The following is a 17,785-nucleotide window of genomic DNA, read 5'->3' as shown; positions in this document are numbered from 1 at the left end:
ATTTGAACTCAGGTCCATGGACTCTTAGCAACACCCTAACCACCCTCCCACTGGTACTTACCTGCAGTTGGTCAGGAGGCCAGCAGAAAGTGGATGGGATATAGAACAAAAGTTTGGAGGTGGTGGCAAACTTCACTTGCTCATTTCATTCTATGTTTCCCCATCCTCACACCATCCCTTCCCCAAACAAAACTAGATGGGATCGCCAAAGAAAATCCAAACTGTTGTCATTTGTGGGATGCAGAAATCAGACTGCATTCCTCGTCCTTGCCACAGATTGACCACTCTGTTGATACATGTTACACCATTCAGTAACCTAGCCAATAACCCATGGAATCCAAGCAAAAGAAAAAGAACCAAGTGCTTTGGAGCCAACACACAAAGGAGCTGGAGGGGCTTAGTGGGTCAGGCAGCATCCATGGAGGGAAATGGATAGTCAATGTTTCGGGTCAAGTCCCTTTACCAGGACAGCGGAATGATAGCCAAAGCCGTCGACTGCAGCTCCTTTGGAGCTTTGTCCACGATTAACCACATGGCAGGCACAGTAGTGCAGTGGTTAGCATAACGCTACTACAGCGCCAGTGACCCGGGTTCAATTCCAGCCACTGTCTGTAAGGAGTTTGAACGTTCTCCCCGAGACTGCATGGGTTTCCTCCGGGTGCTCCGGTTTCCTCCCACATTTCAAAGACGTACGGGTTAGAAAGTTGTGAGCATGCTATGTTGGCGCCGGAAGCGTGGCGACACTTGCGGGCTGCCCCCCAGAACACGCTACGCAAAAAGATGCATTTCACTGTGTGTTTCGATGTACATGTGACTAATAAAGAAATCTGATCTTATCATCATCAAAATCCTGTAGGTGCTCCAGCCAAAGCTCAGCAATCAAGAAGAAGGGGTTGAATATCCTCCAAAAAGAATCATTGATTTTGGGAATGAGGAGAGAAAGTGGAATTGAAAAATTGAAGAGGGGCACTTAGCCAAGCTTGCAAGTGATGCCAGGACTGCTGCAGGTGAAGATATGGGCAGATGGAGCGAGCATGGTGGAGAGAGTTCAACACAGCACAGTACGAGATCACCCATCCAGGAACAAAGGACAACTGGGAGTACTTTTTAAAATTATGGGAAGAATAGTAGTAAATCCAAAGAGACTCAAGGATCCGTGTACACAGATCATTAAATCAGAAAGTAAAAGCAGGTATGGCAGTGTAGCAGTTAGCGTAACGCTATTACAGCGCCAGCGACCCGGGTTCAATTCCAGCTGCTGTCTGTAAGGAGTTTGTACGTTCTCCCCGTGTCTGCGTGGGTCTCCTCCGGGTGCTCCGGTTTCCTCCCACATTCCAAAGACGTACGGGTTAGGAAGTTGTGGGCAGGGTTTGTTGGTGCCGGAAGTGTGACGACACTTGCGGGCTGCCCCCAGAACACTCAACGCAAAAGATGCATTTCACTGTGTGTTTTGATGTACATGGGACTAATAAAGAAACCTTAATCTTAAAATCAAACAAGTTTTTACGTTCAAAGGGCTAGGATCCAAAGAAGGAGAAAATGTTGCTATAACTAAACAAATCCATGTGGGACTGCCCCAGGGGTGTAATATTCAGCTCAGGGCACTGCACATCAGAAGGAACAGAATGGCCTTGGATGGAGTGCAGCACAGATTCAACTGATTATCAGAGATCCCAGTGCCAAAGGCAGTGGAGAGACTGGAACGACAAAGCAAGAAATCGAGTCAACCATTAAGTGAAGGAGAGGTTTCAGGAGCTAACTGTTCCTGTTCTTTTTAAGGGATGATACAATTGAGAAGTTTAGATGTTTAGGTAGGGCTTTACCTTTCAAATTGTGATTTTGCAGAGATTGTGGTCTCTGCAATATTAGGCTCTACCACAAGACTCTTACCTGGACCACCAGTGCCAAGAATCACCTGCTCGCTCCCCCACACACAGGGCCTTACTCTGATCCAGACCCCCAGCCCAGAAGGGAGAAAGAAACAGCGACATTGAAGCAAGGACACAGAGGAATCGGAGTGCCTGGGCCAGTGACTGTCAGGGAGCAGAACGTAGTGGGAATGGCTGCCCGCCTGCAGAGGCTTCAGGGATTTAACCCATCTTGCCAGGGATGGGCAGTCAGTCCAGGTGTTGGGATTGCACCTCTGCAACCCGGGTACAAGAGGGAATGAAGCAGCCCCATTCACCAGACCCTCAGTACAGAGTGCAAAAGAGCTGGTCATTGACTTCAGGAAAGGGGACGGTGTACATGCACTTGTTTACATCAATGGTGCCGAGGTCAAGAGGGTCGAGAGCTTCTTCCTGGGAGTGAACATCACCAATAGCCTGTCCTGGTCAAATCACGTAGATGCCACATCCAAGAAAGCTCACCAGCACCTCTACTTCCTCAGGAGGCTAAAGAAATTGGGTATGTCTCCTTTGACACTCACCAACTTATCAATGCACCAGAGATAGCATCCTATCTGGATGCATCACTGCTTGGTATGGCAACTGCTCTGCCAGGGACCGCAAGAAACTGCAGAGAGTTGTGGACACAGCCCAGCACATCACAGAAACCAGCCTCCCCGCCTTGGACTCTTGTCTACACCTCTCACTGCCTTGGTGAAGCAGCCAGCATAATCAAAGACCCCACCCACCCGGGTCATTCTCTCTTCTCTCCTCTTCCATCAGGTAGAAGATACAGGAGCCTGAAGGCACATACCACCAGGCTTAAGGACAGCTTCTGCCCCACTGTGATAAGACTATTGAACGGTTCCTTTACACGATGAGATGGACTATGACCTCACGATCTACCTTGCTGTGACTTTGCACCTTATTACACTGCACTTTCTCTGTAGCTGTGACACTTTACTCTGTACCGTTATTGTTCTTACCTGTACTACCTCAATGCACCCTGTACTAGCTCAATGTAACTGCACTGTGTAATGAATTGACCTGTACGATCGGTATGCAAGACAAGTTTTTCCACTGTGCCTCAGTACAAGTGACAATAATAAACCAATACCATTCTGTTCACCACAGTCCATTGCTGACAACCAAGGTGGGGTAGTAGCTGGTTCTCAACAGGACCACAAAACAACTCCATTATAAGCAGGTATGAAATGCATTCAACAGCTACAAAATGCATTTATTAAACTGCTTCCCCCCCCCCCCCCCCCCCGGCAAACCCAAAACAAATATGCCAACTGACTTTGGCAAATTACTACTATTAATAGAATCAATATTATACAGAGTAATAGAATCATACAGCTCAGAATCAGACCCTCCAGCACCACAGCCACCAAGTATCTATCTGTACTAATCCCATTTACCAGTGCCTAGTCTGTCATCTTCTATCCCTTGGCAAACTAGGTATTCATCTAGGTACTTCTTAAATGTTGTGGGAGTCTCTGCCTCCACCACCCCCTCAGGCAGTGTGTTGCAAACTCCAAACACCCTCTGCATGAACACATTCTTCCTTGTATCCCTCCTAACCTTAACCCTCTGCCATGGGGGGAGGAGAAGCTTACTGCTCTGTCGTTTTTGTCTGCAACTTGGCCACACTTTTCTGGAAGTTCATCCTGAAATTCAGGTTGGTCTTTACCAGTTGGGTAGATGGAGGGAAATGGTTTCTGCTGGTAGGGAAATTCTTGGACAAGAGGACACGGCCTCAGTCACAGTCAGGCAACTGCTCCTACGCAAAACTAGTGGCTGAACAAATATTTCCACTTCTACCAGTCACAGTCAAAGAAATCTCTCCCCTCTGACAAACTAAAGTGTAAGAAATGGACTTTAGATTTAATCAAAGGTCAATTAAACAACAGGAAAGGTAGGAGTGTAGTGAGCAATTGCCATGGAATGATCAGTAATAGAGTAAGCACTTCAACAAAGCTTACCTCTGGTTCTGTACATCGCGTGGATTCCCCTTTATCTAGAAGACAAAAAGGAATTTTTTTTTTTAAATAAAGAAAAATCCATAACTGATAAACTTAAGTCCACGTTTCAGCAACATTACACAACACAGCAAAAGAGTTCTGTTCTCCACATAAAGAGCTCTTATACAATCCTTGCACACAGTATTCCTTATTCCAATCAACTCAGTATCAATCACACCAGTTACTCTGCAACCAAAGAAGTTATTTAAATAACCATTAAAATGTTATGTAGTTAGTTAACAGCTTTATTTAAAATAACCCAAAGATTTAGAGGAAAAATGGACAGAGGGCAGTCGAGAGTCAGGCACACTTAGGCCAGACTGGTCAGCAGGTTTAGTCACAGTTATGCAGCACAGTAACAGACCCTTTAGCCCATCAAGTCCGCACTGATCAAACACCCATTTACACTAAAGCCTTTTCATTCTCCCCACATTCTCATCAACTCCCCCAAGACTCTACCACACGCCTACACACTAGGGGCAGTTTACAGTGGCCAATTAACCTGTGAAAGTCGACCCGTGCACTGTAATAAATCAGACAACAGCAGAACCAAAGAACTTATGATTAATACTTTATTAGTTTAACGCTAGCGGGAGTGAAGGATACAGAGAAAGAGTAAACAGTGTAACCCAAGCTCCGTATTAGACCCACTCAAAGATGCACCAGTTACTGTTCCTTTATACCCCCCTCGTGGGAAATCTTGGTGGGAAGTCACACTTACTACCGTAATTGCTTACAGTAAGCTTTAGCAAAACAAGATGTGTCTTAAAACAAGACTACTTCTTTCTCACCCACACCTGGCCTCACTTCAGACATAACTATAGTCACCCCATGGCTGAGGTAATTTCTTACCATGGGAAGAATAGCTGGCTATCGAGAGAATAGGTGCATATCATTAACCCTTTCATTGCTGGTTGTTAACCCTTGTGTTCCCAGTTATCTTTTACAAACCTTCCAATCTGCAGATCTTTGGGATGTGGGAGAAAACCTGTGCAGTCACAGGGAGAACATAACTCCACACAGACAGCACCAGAGATCAGAACTGAACCCAGATCGCTGGAGTGGGGTTAGCAGCTCAACTAACTGGGCCACTGTGCCACCCCAAAAAATCTTTCTATCCTTAAAAGTTCATTAGTGAATCAAAAGGATTTTTGAGCAACAATCTGTTACCTCATTACTAGTTTAGTACCACTAATCTTCTTAAAATTTAAATTAATTTAATTAACTAAGCTTAAATTCTGCAGCTGTCATTGTGGGATTCAGATGCGCCTCTCATTACTGCAGGCCTCTGGAGTGCTCATCTGTCCCGTCATGCCTGGTATCACTGATGCAGATAAATAATTCACGCTGCTGAAGAAATAGTGGGCAGATACCCAGGAGCAGCCTTCTACAGCCGAAGGCCGTCTTACTCAATCATGCCTCCACTCTTGGGTGCACTGGTCTTTAATGGACCACATCAACCAATGGTGCTTGATAATTAAATAGTTGACACATATGATGACAGGTTTTGAGTTATGCATGTTGCGAAAGACCTTTCAGTGGTGCATGAAATTTCAAGTCACACCTATAGATGTATCTGCACAATGATGAATGCCATTTAAATTGAATCTAATAAATTAAAGCATCAAATGGAGTGCTTGTATTAAATTACATACATTCTGGAAGAGATTTCTACAAGTGGGTAAAAACATTCCCTGCAGAGCATTAACCAAATGACTCTAATCGTACTCCCAGATCTATACAGAAAGGTGCAGCAAAGTTCACCTGAGCAGACACGGTGCAGCACACTGTATTAAAGTTTCTGTCTAAGCTACGCTGGGAGAGCTGCTTGACAATTACCAGTGGGCAAATTCCTCAGCTAACCTGTGGTGTCACATGGTAGGCAGGAAGGGAAATACCAGAGGCCACAAGTATTCGATGGAACACGCAGCAAGAAGCCACAGGCCGTGCTTTGAGCAACAGTGCAAAGTCAGGTTGTGGCAACATGAAAAGATGATAAGTCAACCATTGAAAAATAATATGAGAAAGGGGACCACTGGATTAATAAGATATTTATTTATCAGTCACACGTACATCGAAACACAGTGAAATACGTCTTTTTGCATTGCTAAGAATGTGCTGGGGGCAGCCCGCAAGTGTCGCCTCTTCCGGCACCAACATAGCACATCCACAGCTCCTAACCCGTACATCTTTGGAACGTGGGAGGAAACTGGAGCACCCGAAGGAAACCCACGCAGACACGGGGAGAATGTACAAACTCCTTACATGCAGCAGTGGGAATTGAACCCGGGTCGCTGGCGCCGTAAAGCGTTACGCTAACCGCTACACTACCATGCCTAGTGACTTTTGAACCAAGTGGCTGGGTGGGCCATTTCAGAGGGCAGTTAAAAGTCAACCACAATGGTGGGTCTGGAGTCACATAGAGGCCAGACTGGATAAGGATGGTGGATTTTCTCTCTGAAGGACATCATCTGAAGCTAACAACTTAGATGCATCAAGGGCAAGTTGGGTGAGTAAGGAATGCAACGGTCTAACAATAGGATTAGATGGAGTTTACATAGATGATAAAAGCCAATTTGGCCTGTTGCTCGGTTTCAGTGCTATAGATCCTGACAGCCGACATTATAATTATCTGACTATAATCATTTGACTTCATAACCAACCAAGATTTTTTGAATCCAACTCCAACCTGGTTGGGGAAGAGTTTGACTTAGCTGGATTAATGTCCATTTTAGTGAGAAACTCATCTGGCTGGGAGACTGGGCATTTAGAAATGCAGGTTGAAGAGCCTGGCTGGATGGGAACATGGAAACACAAGAGATAAGACATCTGTATTAGTCACATGTACATCAAAACACACAGTGAAATGCACCTTTTTGTTAAGAGTGTTCTGAGGGCAGCCCGCAAGTGTCGCCACACTTCCGGCACCAACATAGCACGCCCACAACTTCCTAACCCGTACGTCTTTGGAACGTGGGAGGAAACCAGAGCACCCGGAGGAAACCCACGCAGACACGGGGAGAACGTACAAACTCCTTACAGACAGCGGCCGGAATTGAACCTGGGTCACTGGCACTGTAAAGCGTTACGCTAACCGCTACACTACCATGCCTGCAGATGTAACTGTCTGTACCGAAACTACAGATGCTGGAATCTGGAGCAAAAAAGAAACTGCTGGAGGAACTCAGAGCATCCATGGAGGGAAACAGACAGTCAACCTTTCAGGTCAAGAGCCTTCATCTGGACTGAAAGAGTAGAAGGGAGATGGCCGGTATAAAGAGGTAAGGGGGAGGGGGGGGCAAGAGCTGGCAGGTGATAGGTGGATCCAGGTGAGGAGGGGTTGATTGGCAGATGGAGTCAGGAGGGGGAGGGAAGGGTGGAGATACCAGAGGCTGGGACGTGATGGGTGGAGGCAAAGGGCTACAGATGGTGGAATCTGATAGGAAAGGAAGGGAGAGCATGGGCCCATTTGAGGGAGGTGGGGTGGGCAGATGGGACCTAGTGGGAGGTGTGGGGGTGATGGGCAGATGGAGGTGGTGAGGGAGGGGAAAGGAACTGGCAGATGGGGCTGGGAACATGGAATGCTTCAGCTGAACTAACTTATTTACAGCAACGTTAAAGACAGCCCGATTCAAGCAAGACATAAAATGCAATTAATTGCAGGATGATATGGGGATTTTTATAAATCTAAAGTTGTCACGAGACGAAGAAAATGAGCCTTTACTGCATTTCTAGTCTTTCACATGTCTGATTTCTTTAACCATCAAGGCCAAACCAACCTCCTTAAACAAAAGATGCTTTTTATGGATTCAGGTTAAATACTGGCTTAAAAAATACGGAAAAACTTGAGATGTTGGAAGTCAGATATAAAAAACAGGAAACGCTGGAAACATTTAGCAGATCAGACAGTTAGTTGTGGAAAGAGAAGCAGAGTTCACGTTGCAGGTGTGAGACCCTTCATCAAAAACACCAGGCTGATCATTGCTTGTGGGTTGTTTGAATCCAGGACCAAAGTTTTTGATGCCTGAAATAGTGAACAAGGTTGTCTAAGGATACAGCGGGGCAACGATCAACTGGGAAGTTGGGTGGAATGGTGGCAGACTGAATTTATTAGAACCATAGAACACTACAGCACAGAAAAGGGCCATTTGGCCCTTCTAGTCTGTGCTGAAACTTTATTCCACTAGTCCCATTTACCTGCACCCAGTCAATAACCCTCCAGACCTCTCCCATCCATGTATCTATCCAATTTATTCTTAAAACTCAAGAGTGAGCCCGCATTTACTACATCAGATGGCAGCCTGTTCCATACTCCCACAACTCTTTGAGTGAAGCTCCCCCTAAACATTTCCCCTTTCACCCTAAAGCCATGTCCTCTCGTACTTATCTCTCCTAATCTAGGTGGAAAGAGCCTACTCGCATTAACTCTGTCTATACCCTTCATAATTTTGTAAACCTCTATCATATCTCCCCTCATTCTTCTGCGCTCCAAGGAATAAAGTCCTAACCTGTTCAATCTTTCCCTGCAACTCAACTCCTGAAGACCCGGCAACATTCTAGTAAATCTCCTCTGCCCTCTTTCAATCTTACAAATATCCTTCCTATAGTTAGTTACCCAGAACTGCACACAATACTCCAGACAAGAGTGAGGTAATGCACTTCAGAAAGTCAAATTCTGGTAGGACATATGGACTAAATAGTAGGGACCTTAGGAGCATTGATGTACATGGGAACCTTGGCATTCAAGTTAACAGCCCACTGAAAGTGGTGACATAGTTGGATAGGGTGGTGAGAAGGAACATGGTACGCTTGCCTTCATCGGCAGAGGCATTGAGTACAAGAGTTGTGGTGACATGGTGCAGCTGGTTAGACTGCACATGGAGCATTGTGGGCAGATTAGGTCACCACACTACAGGAAGGATGTGGGAGCAATAGAGAGTGCAGATGGGATTCTCCAGGATGTTGCCTGGAATGTAGTTTAGGAGAGATTGCGTAGGCTGGGTTTGTTCTAACTGGAATGTAGCGGCTGAGCGGTGACCTCAGAGGTTTATAAAATTATGAGGGGTATAGCAGAGACACTTTGGGGTGCAAGCCCATGACTCACTGAAAGTGGCTACACAGGTAGACAGGGTGGTTAAGGCAGCTTATGGAATGCTTGCATTTATTAATCGAGGTATTGAGTATAGGAGTCAAGAAGTTATGATGCATCTCTATGGAACACTGGTTAGGCCGCATTTAGAGTATTGCGTGCAATTCTGGTCACCTCACTATAGGAAGGATGTCGAGGCTTTAGAGAGGGTGCAGAGGGGGTTTACCAGGATGCTGCCTGGATTAGAGGGCATGTGCTAACAGGAGAGGCTGGACAAACTTGGTCTCTTTTCTCTGGAGCGGTGGAGGCTGAGGGGTGATCTGTTAGAAGTATATAAAATTATGAGGGGCATAGATAGGGTGGACAGGCAATATCTTTATCCCATTATTGAACAATCCAATACCAGAAGGCACACATTTAAGGTGAGAGGGGGGTAGGTTCAGAACAGACGTGAGCGGGTATGTTTTTTTACTGAGAGAGTGGTGGATGCCTGGAATGCGTTGCCTGATAGGGTGGTGGAGGCAAATTCATTGGGGGCTTTGAAGGGGGGCTTGGATGGGCACATGAATGAGAGGAAAATAGAGGGATACGGGCATTCTGTAAGTAGGAGGGAATAGCTATGTCAGCACAACATTGTGGGCCGAAGGGCCTGTTCTGTGCTGTACTGTTCTATAGATAGGATGAATAGAGTCTTTTTCCAGGGTGGGGGAGCCGAGAATTAGAGGGCACAGGTTCAAGGTGTGAGTGGAGAAATATAAAGGAGATCTTAAGGGTACATGTGCCACATGAATACCTGGAACATGCTCCCAGAGGTGGTGGTGGAGGCAGGTATAATTACAAATGTTTAAAAGGCATTTGGACAGGTACTTGGATAGGAAAGGCATAGGGGGATACAGGCCTAATGCAGGCAAATGGGATTAGCATAAATAGGCATCACAGTTGGCATGGACACAATGGGCTAAAGGCCTGTTTCTCTGCTATATGATTCTATCTTTCTCCGAATGCTTAGCCTTTGTGTTTAATCAGGCCTGCCCCTTTAAAGTTTCTCTGCACACCCCCTCCAGGTCTCTGCTCTCTAGTGAGCCGCGTGAAAGATGTGTAAACATCTAGATCTACTGTAGGATGGTCACTAAAGGTGAGAGGCTGCCCAAGGATCTGTTCTACCCATTTCCTGCCATTCACCATAACAACAGGGACCTTCACATCACAGTCAATAAAAACAGAAGAGATTGAACATGCCCAGCAGGACAGTCAGCATCTGTGGAGAGAGGCATACTGGTATGGTAGCACAGTGGTTGAGTTACTGGACTAACACACAGAGGTCTAGAGTATTGGTCCAGAGACACATTCATATCTCACAGGAATTCAAATCAAGTAATTAATCTGGAGTAATAATCCAAAATCAATAGTAGTTATCACGAAAGCAATGGACTGATGCAAAAACCCATCCAGTTCACTGCTGTTGTTAGAGGAAGGAAAGCTGGTTACTTTGGAGACACAAGAGATAGCTGGAATCTGGAACAACAAACAATCTGCTAGAAGAACTCGGTGGGTCAAGCTGCATCTGTGGGAGGAAAAGAATTGTCGACATTTCAGGTCAAAGCCCTGCATCAGGACTGGTTGTTGCAGCCTGCTGTCTTTACCTTATCAGGTCTGCATGGGGCTAGCACCTTCCACCGAAATGACTCAGCAGTCCGCTGAGCTCAGCAGTTGGAGAAGGACAACAAATGCTTTTCCTGCCAGTGACATCCACAACCCATAAATGAATAAACAAAAAGTAACCAGCTGTAGAGACTCTAGGAGCTCCTGAGGCTTTGAAAGGTGCTACAGTGATAGGAGTTTTAAACAAGGAACTGACAATTTTATATTAAACCCAAGCTTTCTCTGCAATGCCACTTTCCATACTACACAAGAACTAATGGATTCACCAACGCAACTGAATACTTCAGTGAGTAAAGGTGCTGCCTAGTTTGTGGATATTAAGACTTCCAAGCCCATTAGGTACTGGGTTTGTGGACCTCAGCCAGGATAGCTCCAGGAACAGTCATTTCTCTCCTCATGCCCACACTGATGCCACACAGTGATTACTACAGCCGGTTCCACATGTGGACATGATGAAAATGGCTCAGTGGAAAACTGTCGAATTGTCAGAGTCATACAGCCCTTCGGTCCAACTGGTCCATGCCAACCGAGATTCCCATCTAGGCTAGTCCCATTTGTCCAGGTTTGGCCTATATCCCTGTAAACCGTCCCTATCCATGTACCCGTCCAAGTGTCTTTTGAATGTTGTCAATGTACCTGCCACAACTACTTCCTCTGGCAGCTCATTCCATATACATACCAGTCTCTGGGTGAAAAAGTTGCCCCTCAGGTTCCTATTAAATCTCACCCTAGTTCTTGATTCCCCAACCCTGGGAAAAAGACTGTGCAAATTCACCCTATCTATGCCCCTCATACACTTCTATAAGATCACTCCACATTCTCCTACGGTCCACTGAGTAATGTCCCAACCTGCTTAACCTCTCTCCATAACTCAGTGCCTCGAGTCCCGGCAACATCCTCCTAAATCTCCTCTGCACTCTTTTCAGCTTAATGACATCTTTCCTGTAGCAGGGTGACCAAAACTGAACACAATATTCCAAATACGGCCTCACCAACACCTCGTACAACTGCAACATAATATCCCAACTTCTATACTCAGTGCCCTGACTGATGAAGGCCAGAGTGCTAAAAGCCTTCTTCACCACCCTGTCTACCTGCAAAACCAACACACCATAGTTGGTGTACACACAACTGAAACTGCTTGGCTGATATAAATTAAATCAGCACAGACCAGCAATTGATCCAGGTCCCATTAGCATGTTGTTCTAAGAGGAAAGATTGGTGTCGTGTCAAAAGTCAGAGGGATTTGATGAAATCAAGCAACATCAAGTCTGAACAGCTTACAGACCAAGTGTGTTGCTACAGCCTTCAACACGTCCCAGACATGATAATTTTCACATAACTAGGTTCCTTAGTAGCAGTAAATACATTTGCAATTTAAGCTTCCACATCCCAATAACACATTACATGACTAACCAACATTATGCAATTTTCCACTAAAAGGAATCAATGCCTCAAACATTTCCTATGAAAAGGAAGTCCACACTAACAAACCTCTGCATGAACAAATTTCTCCCAACTTCTCCGGGATCAGTTTAAACCAATGCCATGTCTCTGCCTCCCCAAGAGGAGAAAGAGTGAGAAAGGAGGACTGTCAAAGATCCCTTAATTCAAAAGATCCAATTTTCTCTGCTTCAGTGGAAACGCTCTGTGTGCCTTGAGCCTCTCCTCAGCACGGGAGGTTTTAATTTGTCTCTACACCACCCTGTTGAATCTAGGACTTTAATGTTCTTCCTGCAAATGGCAAGTCAGCAACTTCGAAAACTTCAACTTAATCAACTTAAATGTAGTTTAATGTTTTGTACAAATTTACTATTTCACAAGCCTATGCATGCTGTTTATTAAACAGGATAACAATATTTTGGTGCTTATGGCTTTATCCTCCTGCACGTGTTTTCAGAATGTTTACACCTAGTCTTTCTGCTCTTCACAAACTTTAGCAACTTTCCATTGGATGAATATTCTCATTATGGGCGGCACGGTAGTGTAGCAGTTAGCGTAATGCTATTACAGCGCCAGCGACCTAGGTTCAATTCCGGTCGCTGTAATAACATTACATCAACTGCTACACTGTCTGTAAGGAGTTTGTATGTTCTCCCTGTGTCTGTGTGGGTTTCTTCCAGGTGCTCTGGTTTCCTCCCACATTCCAAAGATGTACGGGTTAGGAAGTTGTGGGCATGCTATGTTGGTGCCAGAAGCGTGGCGACACTTGTAGGCTGCCCCCAGAACACTCTACGCAAAAGATGCATTTCACCGTGTGTTTTGATGTACATTTGACTAATAAAGATATCTTCTTTCCTTTCTTCAAAAAATTTCACTATTGAACAATTATGCACATTAAACTGCATTTGCCAGTGGTCTGCCCATCCTTTACCCATTTGCTTCATGATGAGGGTTAGAAACGTTAGACGTCAAGAGAGTTTTGGGTGCCCATGCACAGCCGTGCCATTCCTGAACCTGACTGTTCCCAACCTCAACATCCTACTTGACACTGAACCAAAAGATTTTTAAAAATTATGAGGAGCATAGAGTAGACAGCTGGTATCTTTTCCCCCAGGGTTGAAATGTCTAATACAAGAGGGCATACATTTAAAGTGAGAGGGGGAAAAGTTCAGAAGGAGATGTGAGGGGCAAGTTTTTTTTAAATATACACAGGGAGTGGTGGGTGCCTGGAATGCGCTGCCAGGGGCGGTGGTGGAGACAAATACAATAGAGACATTTAAGAGGCTCTTAGGTAGGCACATGAATGTGCAGAGAATGGAGGGATATGGACATTGTGCTGGCAGAAGGGATTAGCTATCAGTGGCTTAATTAGTTCAGCACAACATCGTGGGCCGAAGGGCCTGTTCCTGTGCTATACTGTTCTATGTTCTAAGTTTTCAACCTAGTGTAATTCCCATTAAAGTGTTAACCTAATTCCACAATAGGGACTGTTTCTATGGTTAGTAACACTGGAAAATTCCTCATTGTTTCCAAATTATTACAATGGTGCACGAGTTGACCTCACAACAATAAACTCTAGCTCATTCACAACTCTGGCACTTGTACTCTTCCCAGAATTTAGTCCCATTCATCGAACAAGCTCCTTCACTTTCCAATCTGAAGTTCTAATCCTTCTGTTCCAATCTCTTTGCAAGCTCTCCCCTCCTCACGCCTGTAACCTCCTTCACTCCTACAACCCTACGAGATGTAGTTTATGAACAGCATCGTGACAAGTTTTGAAGGAAAGCCGATTGGTGATTCAGACAGTATATGAGACATTTCTGTTTTCTGGAGGTCACCATCTTAAAACTCCCAAGCAGTACGCAAGTCACTTCTGAACCCTCCCCTTCTAGCTCCTCTTCCAACAATACAGACTTCGAAGAGTTTCTCCAATTCTTGACTTATGCAACCTGTACTTGCTTTACCCAATCGCTGGTGACTGTGCATTAAGGAATCCAGTGTTCAAACTCTGGCATTCCCTTTCCTACACAATTCTATCTTCCTACATCTTTCTCTTTTGCTTTGAAACTTCCTCATGTCCAATCTTTAATCAATTTTTTAGGGATTTTTATTATGGCTTGTTGGATGCTAGCTCTTGTCTGATCTATTCTAATCGCCAAGGTACAATTTCCTTAGTCATAGGTGCAAAATGAATGCAAGTACCTACAGCAGTTGAACAAAATTTCAGTAGGATCTCCACAGTACACCAAACAGACAAGAGGCAGATTTAAATAACCTCCATTGGTACAAATCTTCAAAGCCAATGCTCTGGATTAAAAGACATTCAATGCAGGAGTGCATAGTTTTACAGTAGCCATAATTTAACAAACAGATTGGCATGTCCACATTCATGTAAAAAAGAAGTTATTTTATTAGACGACTAGTTCTCAGAAATATCAGCAAAATTAAATCATAAGAGATATGATCATAATCACTGGATCCATAGCCAGAACACATCTAATCTGCATTGTTCTTGGGAGTCAGCAGGTGTTGACTTAAGATATTATGATCAGTTTTACTAGAAAATGATATTAAAAAAAAGTCAAGCATTTTCACGCAAAGGGAGTGAAGAAAAATCAGACAGCTAGTCAGCCCAGGCTACTCTTACACAGTTCAGCACAGTTCCAGTAAACACGCTCTGGGAGGCTCTTGGCAAATCTGTCTCACTCGTTATGAAATAAAACAAGAGATCTTCATACATCTCTCTCATTAAAAAAATTAGAGGTGATTTTACAAGCCTGGCTGGTGGATACAGCTGACTCCAATGGCAAAATCTCAGCCAAGTGTCCAATAATTTGTTTGCTAAATTGAATATGTGAGAAATCATCGACGTTGCAGTTTCCCAAGACTACATCATTAGGCAAGGCCAATTGCCATCATTGCAAACATAGAAAATTATCCAGCCCAAAATATTTCAAATTCTTGAGCTGGGTGTGGTACCAACTCCATGGGTTTTTTTTTAAATATGATTTTCCAAAGAGGATTTCTTCATTATTGGGTAAAAATGTACTGGGAATACCTGGATGTGTCTAATGGTCTTTATGAGACCTCAATGTGCACAAGATTGATTGCTATGTCCCCTCCAATGTGTTTCAAGAAAGGGCCTCATTGGCTGTAAAGACCCAGAGGATCAAGGAAAGTCACTATATAAATGCAATATTGTTTTTCTCTTTCTTTGGAGGGCATTAATAGACCAGAATCACAATTGAGTAAAAAGACATGGAAATCTGAAGCTCTGGTTGGCTCCTACTCAGAGACGGGCATGTTGAGCTACCCCAAACAAAAGGTAGATTTTACATGTTTTAGTCTGCAGTTGGAACAAAGCTCCTGCTATCAGAACATTGCACATGTACCAGATTTCACCAGCACATTCCAGCCCCTGGTTAGCTGGTACAAATCCAACCCAATGTTTACAGATAAAAGTCACAGATACCTGAGACACACCCAAAAACACCAGGTGAAGCTGCTCCACAGAATAACAATTTACCTGTTGGAGAGGACTGATTACAGGTGGTTATCTGTTCAGATGGAAAATGAAGACAGGCATTTCTACAGCACCTTTCAGAAAATCCCAATATGTTTCGCAGCTAATGGTACACCCCTGAAGTGCAGTCACTATTGAAATATTGGAAACATGACTGCCAACTTGTGCACAGCAAGCTCTCACAAATAGGAACATGACAGGGTCAAGATAATTTACAAAGCTGCTAGCACACTGATTAACAGTGGTGTTGACACTGGGATGTGTCCCAAGCTATCCTTCAAATACTAATACAAGATGCCGTAAGACCACCTGAGAGAACAGATTGGTCTTCAATTAAATGCCCATCAGAAAAGCGGAACTTTTGACAGTCCAGGACTCCCTCAATAGTACTTTAGAGTGCTGGGGTCCTGAACTATCGATCAGACGACTGTGATCTGACAGCCTGCGAACTCTTACTGACCAGCTTTCATACAAAAACAGAACAAACAGATTGAAGGGTCGGAGGGGAAAGGGCTGTCTGGGTGACACAACAACAGACTACATTGACACCCTCACAACAGTCCTGGCTCAGCTTCTCAGGGGCAGTCAGAGATGGACAGTAAATGCTGGTCTTGCCAGTGATACCCTCAGTTGATGAATGAATAAAAGCTATTGAAACATGGGCTGTAATTATCTCTTTCCACTCAGTGGCCCCACTGTCAGTAACTGAACCAGTCATTAACTAACCAAGTCAAATTCTAATTTTATTAAAAAGGGAACTCCAATGTTGTAGGGAAGCGCTAATCCTGGATTCTGGGGCTTCTCTTCAGGAAAACGAATGGCTTTGTCCACAACACACAAGGGGTGTTATCTGGAAGCAAGATAACTAATTAATCTGTCGACCCCCGCCCCCCCCCCCGCTTCATGAACATGCTTTTTCTTATGGATTATCCCCCCCCCCCCAGTTATTATTGACCCAGTAATCAGTCTTTCTTTACGAATTACCTCCAGCTCCTTCACCCAGGGCTAACCTGACCTTGCTGTTTTACTGACAATCTTGGTGTCACAATGAAGCTGACTGCCTCTTGACTCTCCCCTAGGCCGATTTATTCCGGTTTATTTACCCTTTGGATGCTTTCACCCTCAGAAAGGAAGATGTACATATAAAATGCACGCACAATTTGATCCTCCTCGCCCTGTCAATTTCGGAAGCCTCCTATTGGTACCCTTCAAACCCTCGTCCCCCTTTAAACATTTGCATCTGATAGCAGAAATCCTGTCAAATTTAGAAATGGAACACAGGCAGTGAAAGACAGAGTGAATAATAATCTGCGTGCAGGATCCATTTCAAGGGTTATCCTAACTTGCAACACTTCTGTTCTCCATTTCTGCTTTTAAATCAAACCTCACAGGCGCTCCTGGAAATGTTTTATTAATGTATTCCCACATCGCGCTGTATAATGGATGGTTTGTGTCAGCGCGCTGCCCGCTTGTCAGTCAATCTGCTGTTGTCTCGGTCTGGCTCTGATGATTAGTATTGCGGGGGGTTATTTCCTACCTGAATCGGCGCGGATGCTGATGGTGCCGTCTCGGTGCAGAAGCACAGCGCCGGCCCCGTTCAGCCTGCCCCAGAAGGGGCGGCCGTCGGCGGGGGGCGGCCGGTGCCTCCGGAGGGTGCCGCAGCACTGGTAACACACGGCCCACGCCTGCTCCTCGTTCAGCGGCTGGTTGTACAGCCGGAGGATCTGCTCCAGCGACAGCTCCTGCGGCTCCGGCTCCGGCTCGGCTGCCGGGCTGTCGGCTCCTCGCTCCGCCATCTCGCTCGCAGCAAGGTATCCGGGGTGGGGGGTGGTGGACGACTGGACCACGGGATCCCAGCCTAGATCATCCCGAGAAATAAAAGCAGCAGCATCTTCCCCGGCCGCGCCGGCAGCATCACCGCCACGCTGCAATATCCTCCCCCTCACACACACCACCCTCTTCCAGCGGTTTCTTATTGAATCCAATCATATGACTCGTTCCTCACTGCCTGGGAGAGAGGCAACTCCTGCTACACGGTCCAAACGCCCGTCTGCTTTGCTACGTTGTATCATTTGCTACTTTCCTTCATCTGCTACATTCCCTATGCCATATGTTAACGATTTTAACTACAGTTGCAATACCCTCTCAGAGTGAT

The 17,785-nt window shown here is 45.1% G+C and overlaps 1 protein-coding gene across 4 annotated transcripts in view; it reads right to left on the bottom strand.

The window, feature by feature from the left end:
* LOC127574709 (protein spire homolog 1-like) overlaps positions 1-17,785 on the bottom strand; it is a 210,604-nt gene extending 192,819 nt beyond the window's left edge. Inside the window, exons 1-2 of one of the 4 annotated variants that reach the window (XM_052023996.1) lie at positions 17,168-17,785; positions 3,875-3,909 (exon numbers count right to left, since the gene is read on the bottom strand). In XM_052023996.1, coding sequence (XP_051879956.1) covers positions 3,875-3,909; positions 17,168-17,426 — 294 coding nt within the window. In that variant the 5' untranslated portion in view covers positions 17,427-17,785. The remainder of the gene's footprint in view (positions 1-3,874; positions 3,910-17,167) is intronic. The other 3 variants (XM_052023995.1, XM_052023999.1, XM_052023998.1) reach the window with 3 other exon arrangements.

This window comes from Pristis pectinata, chromosome 9 (genome assembly GCF_009764475.1).
Source record: "Pristis pectinata isolate sPriPec2 chromosome 9, sPriPec2.1.pri, whole genome shotgun sequence".
Classification (NCBI taxonomy): Eukaryota; Metazoa; Chordata; class Chondrichthyes; order Rhinopristiformes; family Pristidae; genus Pristis; species Pristis pectinata.
This window is presented reverse-complemented; position numbering and strand designations above follow the sequence as displayed.